The sequence below is a fragment of the Mugil cephalus genome, chromosome 2 (assembly GCF_022458985.1).
Source record: "Mugil cephalus isolate CIBA_MC_2020 chromosome 2, CIBA_Mcephalus_1.1, whole genome shotgun sequence".
NCBI classification, from domain to species: Eukaryota; Metazoa; Chordata; class Actinopteri; order Mugiliformes; family Mugilidae; genus Mugil; species Mugil cephalus.
This window is the reverse complement of record NC_061771.1, coordinates 31,110,482-31,120,711: the sequence shown is the minus strand read 5'-3', so window position 1 is coordinate 31,120,711 and position 10,230 is coordinate 31,110,482. Positions and strand designations below refer to the sequence as shown.

General features: G+C 42.1%; 1 protein-coding gene and 1 pseudogene across 1 annotated transcript; both read right to left on the bottom strand.

Annotated features, from left to right (window-relative positions):
• Positions 1-6: 6 nt before the first annotated feature.
• LOC125004146 lies at positions 7-2,712 on the bottom strand (annotated as a pseudogene).
• Positions 2,713-8,019: 5,307 nt separating this feature from the next.
• On the bottom strand, positions 8,020-10,199 carry LOC125004144 (E3 ubiquitin-protein ligase TRIM21-like). The gene is made up of 2 exons (XM_047578551.1): positions 10,084-10,199; positions 8,020-9,893 (listed from the first exon to the last, which is right to left on the bottom strand). The coding sequence occupies exon 2, from the start codon at positions 9,882-9,884 to the stop codon at positions 8,208-8,210; it is 1,677 nt and encodes a 558-aa protein (XP_047434507.1). The 5' UTR covers positions 9,885-9,893; positions 10,084-10,199; the 3' UTR covers positions 8,020-8,207.
• Positions 10,200-10,230: the final 31 nt, after the last annotated feature.

The following is a 10,230-nucleotide window of genomic DNA, read 5'->3' as shown; positions in this document are numbered from 1 at the left end:
AAACTTAGAATAAAGTCTAAATAACCACAGATGTCCGGTAGGAAACCAACAGGGAATCTGTTGTTTCAAAATAAAAATGCATCAAGTAGCTCACGAGGTTCCTCATGGTATTAGTCAACAGGACAGATGATCAGAGGTGCAGAGTTCTTACCACCATCATTATTACAGGGACTGAAGAATGGGTAAAGTTTGTCATCGAAGGAGCAGCCAGTAAAGGAGTAGATAAGAGCTGCAGTATCTACATCATAAAAGGAGACCAGACCCTTCTCATAATCTACAAACACCCCCACCTTCTCAGGACGAGAACCAAGAGAGAGAGAGACACTGGAGGATCATCAAGAGCTTTGTATTCATTTCCATTTCTCAACCAAACGGTCCAGTAACCATTCTGAGGACTCAGTTTGATGTTTGTCTTCCTGTTGACTGACTCTCTGGCCACTCCTAAAGTCCATTCAGTTTTTCCTTTAACCTGAACCTGAAAGTAAAATCTGCCTGAAGAGAAACTCTTCTTCCCAAAAACATTAAAATATTTAGAAAATCTCTCTGGGTTGTCTGGAAGATTCTTCCTCATGTCACGATGGTTCACTTGTTTTCCACCATCAGACAGGATGAGGTGAGGATGTGCTGTGTCAGGATCTAGAGTCACATCCACTGCGTACTGCTGGACCCTCTTCAACTCAGCCTCAAGCAGCTTCTTCATGTCTTTACTGAGTGTCTCCTCCAGCTGAGTCACAGCTCTCATCACAGTTCCCTCATATGATGGTGGACAGACACTGACCTCTGTCCAGTCCTTGGTGGGTGGAGCAGCTTTCAGGGAGGAGAAGCTTTGGAGGAGGTGGAGGTGGTCTTCAGAGCGTGAGAGCTGCTTTACCTCAGAGCTCCTCTTCATCAGCTCAGAGACTTCCTGTTCCAGATCTTTGATGAAACCTTCAGCCTGTTTCTCTGTTGTTTTCTGTTTGTCTTCGATCCCCTTTATGAGCTGGTCCAGGCCTCTCTCAACAGACTCCTTCAGAGCAGTGAAGACCTGAACACCTTCTGCTTTCTCTCTGTCTGCAGCAACTTTACTCATCTTCACTGACTCTTTCATCTCCTCAATCTTCAGTCGTCTCTTCTGGATCATCTGCTGAATTTCATCCTCTGTCTTCCCCAGCTCTACCTTCTTTCCTTCATATTCTTCTTTCAGAGGAACAACATCATGTGTCTTGTGGTCTAAAACAGAGCAGAGCGTGCAGACACATGTCTGGTCGGTCTTACAGAACAGCTCCAGAGGTTTATCGTGCTTCCTACACATCCTGTCTTCCAGGTTATCCACAGGGTGGATCAGCTGATGTCTTTTCAGACGTGACACTGTCAGATGAGGCTCCAGGTGAGAGTCACAGTAGGAGAGCAGACACACCAGGCAGGACTTCAGGGCCTTCAGTTTGGTTCCAGTGCAGATGTCACAGGGAACTTCTCCTGGTTTGGCAGCTTGTTGCTCTGAGCTGCTGCTGGTTTTCTGTTGAGCTTCATGTCTGAACTCAGCAACAATCTCAGAGAACAAAGTGTTGATGTCTAGTTCAGGTCTTGTTTCAAACACTTTATTACACATCGGACACTGGAACGTGTCTTTATGATTCCAGTGTTGAGTAATGCAGTGTTTGCAGAAGTTGTGTCCACATGGGGTAGAGACTGGATCAGTGAACACATCCAGACAGATGGAGCACAGAAACTGATCTTCAGATCTCAGACATCTGGCAGCAGACATGTCTACACACTGACAACAAGAGAGAAAGAGAGAAAAACACAGTTTCAGTAGAGATTTATTGATTATTGATGAGTTATCAAACTTCTAAAGAAACATACTGTCTGTAGAAACTAAAGACTAAGTCCTTAACCTTGGGGTGTTGATAGACTCAGATCTGACCTTCAGCAGTCATATCAAATCAGTCACCAAAACAGCCTTTTATCAACTTAAGAACATATCCAGAATTAAAGGCTCTATGACCCAAACAGATCAGGAGAAACTGATTCATGCCTTCATCTCCAATAGACTCGACTACTGTAACAGTCTTTTGACTGGACTCCCCCAATAAAGTATGAAACAGCTGCAGCTTATTTAAAACGCTCCAGCTCAAGTTTTAACCAGAACAAAGAGATCACAGCATATCACCCCAGTTCTCAAGTCTTTACATTGGCTCCCAGTCAGCTACAGAATAGATTTTAAAGTTCTGCTATGGGTTTCAAATCACTGAATGGTTTAGGTCCAGAATACATGAATGACATGTTAACAGAGTATAAACCCAGCAGAGCTCTGAGATCTACTGACTCAGGTCACATAGTGGAGCACAGAGTTCAAACCAGACACAGTGAAGCAGCATTTACCTGTTATGATGTCATACCACAAACTACCAGCAGAACTCAAATCAGCCCCAACTGTAAGCACCTTTAAATCCAGGTTAAAAATATTTCTATTTTCATGTGCTTATGGCTGAGCTGTTTTAAATAATTTTAAATCGTAATCTTGGATCTGCTATGTAAGTTGTTGAAACACAGTAAATATTATCAGCTGTACTCACCAGTATTTGAGTCAGGTGTTGATTAGGAACAGATGAACTCAGTTGAATTTTCTTCTGGCAGAAACAAAGACAGTTGTCTGGACTGTAGCTCTGCCGTCGCTCTGACAAAGTTTGAGTTTCATTTCAGGAAAGTGATGTTGAATCTGGTCTTTCCAGTTTAGCTCCTCCTCTGACTGCAGCTCTGTCATGATTTATTTTGTGCTTCAAGTTGAGAAATGAGTCCAAAAATAAACTCACAATCAGAATCAGAATTACTTTATTAATGTGCAACGTTTTTTCTAATCCTAACTCTTAACCCATTTTTTTTAAAGTAAATGGAAAAACTGTAACGAAGCATAAATGTATAAAGTGTATAAATACACGGATATTAATATATGGGGTAACTACAAGCGTATATGTAATGAACAGTATATAAGGATATACAGACATAGAGAATTTTTTTTTCCTGGTGTCAGTTTTTTTCAGCTCAAAAAGAGATCAGTATGTCTCTTTTCTCAACCATTCACAGCGCCACGTCAGTCTTGTTCAACAAGTTCATCTGATGGTTGTTGTCATGTTGGCCTCTGCTGGATGAAGAGAACAACAACATCAGACTTGACTATCCACAGCTCTGTATTATTAAACAGAAATACAGAGATTAAATGTATCAGTACTTCTTGTCTTGATAACACTGCTTATCTAAGCACACCTAACTTTACTAATGAAATTCTTTTTATCCTAGATTTGTGAGAACTTTCCAGGGTTTGACTTTCTGCTCATAAATACAAGTAGTTTGCTTCTATAACTGTAGTGTAAATGTCTCAGTGCATGAAACTCCTCCACATGGTTTGATATCTAAGAAACCTGATTTAACACTGACATTCATAGCAAAGAGAGAGAGAGGTAATTAAGTAAATCCTGTCTATAAATTGTTTATTGAAGTGGGTGGAAGCGTATTCAAATCTGCTGTCCCAATCTTTTTTATTTCAAATGCAATATAATTTGTGTCACGAATTGATGTTGGGCCACAGACACTGTTTCATGAAATTAGAATATCACTTTCAATACACTCCTCCTAGAACCGTCGCCTTATCTTGGTGGAGGAGTTTGACAGTCCTAATAACCATAAGGACTCTGCTGTCAGGGGCATTTTGACCCTGGTAGGGTCTCCCAGGGCAGATTATTCCTAGGCAAAGGGACAGACAAACAACGGTTCCAAAGACTGTGAATGCAGAAAAACTAGGAGAGACAGTTTACCTGGCCTGGAGGTTTACCGGTGCCCCACCCTAGAGCCAGGCCTGGGGCTGGGGTTCGTGGGCGAGTGCCTGGTGGCCGAGCCTTCGCCCACGGGGCCCGGTCGGGCCCAGCAAGTGTGCTCATCTCCCTGTGGCACACCACCCACAGGAGGAGTAGGAAGGGTTAGGTACTATGTGGATTGGGCGGCGGACCAAGGTGAGGGCCTTGGCGGTCTGATCCTTGGTTATGGATACTGTCTCTTGGAACATGGAACATCACCTCTCTGGCAGGGAAGAAGCCAGAGCTTGTGGAAGAGGTTGAGCACTATCGACTAGATATAGTCGGCCTCACCTTGACACCTAGCGTTGACCCTGTATCCCAAGTCCTTGAGAGGGGTTGGACCCTCTTCTTTGCTGGTGCTGCTCCGGGTGAGAGGCGGAGGGCCGGGGTGGGCTTTTTGCTTGCCCCAAGACTCTCTGCCAGCATGTTGGGGTTCTCTCGGATGGACGAAAGAGTTGCTTCCCTGTGCCTTCAGGTCGGGGAACAGGTCCTGACTGTTGTCTACGCTTATATGCCAAACAGCAGTTCAGAGTACCCGCCCTTTCTGTAGGTCACCCTGACCACAACACATTACAATAACAATACATGTTGTTTTTAAGATAAAATAAAACATGGGCGACAAGAGTTACCAGCGACACATTCTGAGCCCCCTGAATCCTGGCACTGTCATCTTGGAATATGCCCTTGACGTCTTTCAGTACATCAAGGTATTCAGCAACTGCAGCAACCCCACATCATAGTACTGCCCCCACAGGCTGATACAGTAGGGACTAGGCATAATGGCGGCATCACCTCATCCGCCTCACTTCTCACCCTGATGCCCCACCACAGATTGAAGCCTTTTTTTCCCGGTTAGCCTCACTGATTAGTGGTTGAGTACCCTTCACATTTTCCGTGTGGAAAAGCTCTTACTTTACGATTAAACATAGCCCTGAGTTCTACTGTTGTTTTTCTTCCATTTCATTTCACCAAACATAAGTGATCACTGATCACCATCAATCCCGATTTTTTTAAACCGACCACATTTCTTCTTGGAAGACGATGGTCTCCCAACATCACTCCAGCTTTTAATAATGCTGCGTTAGACATTTCTTAAGCCACTTTTAGTAGTTGCTGACTAAAACTATAGATATTAAATGTATCAGCATGTCTAATTTGATGTCCTGCAGCTCTGTGAGCTCCCAGATGATAATATTTGCAGTTTCACCTTGGTAGAGATGGTATACTGTTTGTAGGTGCATATAAGTCACCCTAAACCCAACACATTTCAACAACGATACATGTTGTTTTCTGGATAAAATAAAGCATGGTTGACAAGAGTGACCACTCTTTCACAATCTGAGCCTCATGAATCCTGGCATTGTCATCTTGGAATATGGCTGTGGCATCAGCGAAAAAAACTCCATTGATAGAATAACCTGGTCATTCAGTATATTCAGGTATTCAGCAACTACAGCAACCGGACATCATAGCTCTGCCTCTCTTCTTTCCCTGATGCCCCCATCACTCCGGAACAAGGTCAATCTGGACTCATCAGATGACACAACCTCCTTCCATGTCTCCAATGCAATCCTCATGCTCCCTAGCAGATTGGAGCCTTTTTTCCCAGTTGTCCTCACTGATTAGTGGTTTTCTTAAGACTTCACAGCTTTTCAGTATCAATCCCTTAGTTCCCTTCATATTTTTCACGTTTTGTGCTCACTTTCACTATAAACATAGCCCTGAGTTCTGCTGTTGTTTTTCTCCATTTGATTTCACCAAACTTTTAAGTGATCACCCGTCATCGTGAATCAGGATTTTTTTAAATTGAGCACATTTCTTCCTGGAAGACGATGGTTCCCCACTATCTTTCCAGTTTTTAATAATCTTGCGTTGTCCATTCAATAATTATTGAAGAGGAGGCTCCTATCACTTTGCTTAGTTAAGTCCAGGTAGAGACTTTTTTCTCATTTAAAAATAATGTGTTTATATTGTGATCACAACATGTGTCTAATTGGTTTTATGATACAAGAATAGAAAAGAATATCTTTATTGTCACTTTACAGTTAAAACAAAATTAAGGTGACCTATTCCCCACCTACAGCCCCCTCCAAAAGTATTGGAACAATAAGGCAAACTCCCTTGTTTTTGTTGTTCACTGAAGACATTTGGGTTTAAGTTTAAAAGATGAGTATGAGACAAGAGTTCAGAATGTCAGCTTTTATTTTTCTGGTATTTACATCTAGATGTGTTATATTATACCGCAGCATTCTTAGGTGAGCAAAACTAATGGAACAAATAAATACAATACAAACAACAAATTAAAGTAAATAACATTTAATATTTGGTGGTATAACCCTTGCTTGCAATGACTGCCTCAAGCCTGCGGCCCATCGACATCACCAAACTGTTGCATTCTCATTTGTGATACTATTCCAGGCTTTTACCGCAGCTTCTTTCAATTCTTGTTTGTTTCGGGGAGTTTCTCCCTTCAGTCTCCTTTTCAGGAGGTGAAATGCCGCTCAATTGGGTTAAGGTCAGGCAATTGTCTTGGTCAGTCTAACATCTTCCACTTTCTCCCCTGATGAAGTCCTTTGCTTTGTTGGCAGCGTGCTTTGGGTCATTGTCCTGCTGCATGATAAAATTACTCCCGAATAGTTTGGATGCATTTCTCCGTAAATTGGCAGACAAAATGTTTCTGTAAACTTTGGAATTCATTCTGCTGTTACCATCATCAGTTACATCATCAATAAATATTAATGAGCCTGTTCCAGAAGTGGCCATGCACGCCCAAGCCATGGCATTACCTCCACCATGCTTCACAGATGAGCTTGTATGCTTCGGATCATAAGCAGTTCCTTTCTTTCTCCACACTTTGACCTTTCCATCATTTTGGTAGAGACTAATCTTGGTCTCATCAGTCCAGAAGATTGTGTTCCAGAACTTTTGTGGCTCATCTCTGTACTTCTGTACAGTATCCATAACTTCTTGGCCAACCTGTTCATCATCAGTTGCTCAGTACACCAGTAGTTTCTTTCTTATTCAGGACATTCCAAATTGTTGTGCTTGCTATACCCAATGTTTGTCCAATGGCTCTGATTGATTTTCCTTATTTTCTCATCTTGAAAATAGCTTGCTTTTCTCCCATAGACAGCTCTCTGGTCTCCATGTTGGTTTATCCTCTTTAACAAGAAATGCATATTTCATAGGTTTCAACCCAGGCCAAAAAGTACACTAGTCATGCAAAGCTATTTAATGTTTGAACAATCAACCTTAAAGGCAACACCTAGTCAACAAGAAACACCTGTCAGTCACATGTTCCAGTAGTTTTGCTCACGATTAAAAAATGGGTTCAAACAAAGGGTGGTATGTCCCGAGTTGTTTAATACATCAAGATGTAAATAACAGGAAATAAAAGCTGACATTCTGAACTCTTGTCTCATACTCATCTTTTGAACTCAGATGTCTTCAGTGAACAACAAAGGCAAGGGAATCTACCTTGCTGTTCAAATACTTTTGGAAGTGACTGTAGGTGCCATAGAAGTGCAGGAATAAACTTGGAAATTAGTTTTTCACTTTTATGAACAGTTGACAAAAGCACTTTGCCTCACACTGGGCACCAGTATGGTACTTCACAGTGTTATTCAAGTCAGTCTCATAAAATATAGCTTATGCAATGTACAGCACCTATGTTAGCTTTAACCAGATGATTTTAGCCTAAGCAAGCTAATGTTAACTGTTGTGAACATCATGTGTGGAGCTTTACTCCAAGAGATGTATTGGTCTCAGTTCCTCAACAGTAACAATTGAGAAAGTGAACACTGTGGCCACATGCTCTCTCTATGAAGTTGTTAGCATGAATTCAGTGTATAGATCATGATGCTTGTCTATGTTGGACTTCCAGCTTCCACTCATCTTTAGCTGGTCAATGATCACTTACATCATCAGATGTTGATGTTGTTTTCCAGTATCTTCAAAACCTACAACATCCAGGCTGGCTTTAATGCCTACAAGAATAATAAAAGATTGACAAAGAAGACAAACACACCACTCAACATTTCAACTTGAACTTAGTTTAATTACCCCAGAAAAGGGTTTCTATTCTATCTTTTACATTGGAGTCTTACCAGTTTTCACAATTAACCCTCTATCCAGAAAAAGAAAATCTTCAAAACCTGATTTCTTCTAGAATTGAAAATAAATGCTGAACTAAACTCTTAAACTCATACAACTTTAAGCATTTCACAGATATTTAAAGAGAGAGTCTCCATATTATGAGCATTCTAGATGAATGCACCGCATAATTGTATTGGGATATACACAACACTTAAACTTAGAACGAACTCTAAATAACCACTAATGTGAGATTTGTAGAAAACAAACGGGACATTTGTTCTCTTATGAAAATAAATCAATGAAATCATCAGTTTCCTCATCGTATGAGTCAACAGGACAGATGATCAGAGGTGAAGAGTTTTCACCACCATCATTCGTACAGGGACTGAAGTATGGATAAAGTTTGTCATCGAAGGAGCAGCCAGTAAAGGAGTAGATAAGAGCTGCAGTATCTACATCATGAAAGGAGACCAGACCCTCCTCATAATCCACAAACACCCCCACCATCTCAGGACGAGAACCAAGAGAGAGATGTACTGGACGACTAACATTGGCTGTATGTTCATTTCCATTTCTCAAACTTACACACCAGTAACCATTCCTAGGACTCAGAGTGATGCTTCCCTTCCTGTTGATTGACTCTCTGGCCACTCCTAGATCCCATTTGGTCTTTTCTTTAACCTGAACCTGAAAGTAAAATCTGCCTGAAGAGAAACTCTTCTTTCCTAAAACAATGACACATCTAGAAAATCTCTTTGGGTTGCCTAGACGCTTCTTCCTCACGTCACCACAGTGAACTTGTTTTCTATCATTAGACAGGATGAGTTTAGGATGTGCTGTATCAGGATCTAGAGTCACATCCACTGCATACTGCTGGACCCTCTTCAGCTCAGCCTCAACCAGCATCTTCATGTCTTTACTGAGTGTCTCCTCCAGCTGAGTCACAGCTCTCACCACAGTCCCCTCATATGATGGTGGACAGACACTGACCTCTGTCCAGTCCTTGGTGGGTGGAGCAGCTTTCAGGGAGGAGAAGCTTTGGAGGAGGTGGAGGTGGTCTTCAGAGCGTGACAGCTGCTTTACCTCAGAGCTCCTCTTCATCAGCTCAGAGACTTCCTGTTCCAGATCTTTGATGAAATGTTTAGCCTGTTTCTTTGTTGTTTTCTGTTTGTCTTCGATCTCCTTGTTGAGCTTGTCCAGGCCTCTCTCAACAGACTCCTTCAGAGCAGTGAAGACCTGAACACCTTCTGCTTTCTCTCTGTCTGCAGCAACTTTACTCATCTTCACTGACTCTTTCATCTCCTCAATCTTCAGTCGTCTCTTCTGGATCATCTGCTGAATTTCCTCCTCTGTCTTCCCCAGCTCTACCTTCTTTCCTTCATATTCTTCTTTCAGAGGAACAAATTCATGTGTCTTGTGGTCTAAAACGGAGCAGAGCATGCAGACACATGTCTGGTCGGTCTTACAGAACAGCTCCAGAGGTTTATCGTGCTTCCTACACATCCTGTCTTCCAGGTTGTCCACAGGGTGGATCAGCTGATGTCTTTTCAGGCCTGACATTGTCAGATGAGGCTCCAGGTGAGAGTCACAGTAGGAGAGCAGACACACCAGGCAGGACTTCAGGGCCTTCAGTTTGGTTCCAGTGCAGATGTCACAGGGAACTTCCCCTGGTTTGGCAGCTTGTTGCTTTGAGCTGCTGCTGCTGGCTTTCTGTTGAGCTTCATGTCTGAACTCAGCAACCATCTCACGGATGAAAGTGTTGGTCTTCAGCTGAGGTCTAATGTTGAATATCTCTTTACACAGGGGACACTTACATAGACCAGTAGTATCCCAGTGTTGAGTGATGCAGTGTTTGCAGAAGTTGTGTCCACATGATATAGAAACTGGATCAGTGAACACATCCAGACAGATGGAGCACAGAAACTGATCTTCAGATCTCAGACATCTGGCAGCAGACATGTCTACACACTGACAACAAGAGAGAAAGAGAGAAAAACACAGTTTATGTAGAGATTTATTGATTATTGATGAGTTATTGAACTTCTTTAGAAACATGCTGAGTCAGTGTGAAGAGGAAAGAGTGGAACTTCCTGTTGGACTGAAGGTCTAAGTTTTGATGCTGGTTGTTGAAACAGTAAATATTATCAGCTGTACTCACCAGTATTTGAGTCAGATGTTGAGAAAGAACAGATGAACTCAGATGAATTTTTTTCAGACAGAAACACAGAAGTTTATCTGGACTGCAGCTCTGCCGTCGCTCTGACTAAGTTTGACTTTCAAGAAAATGATGTAACACGAATCTGGT

Excerpts from the sequence above, each read along its gene's own strand:
- LOC125004144 (XM_047578551.1), bottom strand. The coding sequence starts at position 9,884 with ATGTCTGCTGCCAGATGTCTGAGATCTGAAGATCAGTTTCTGTGCTCC.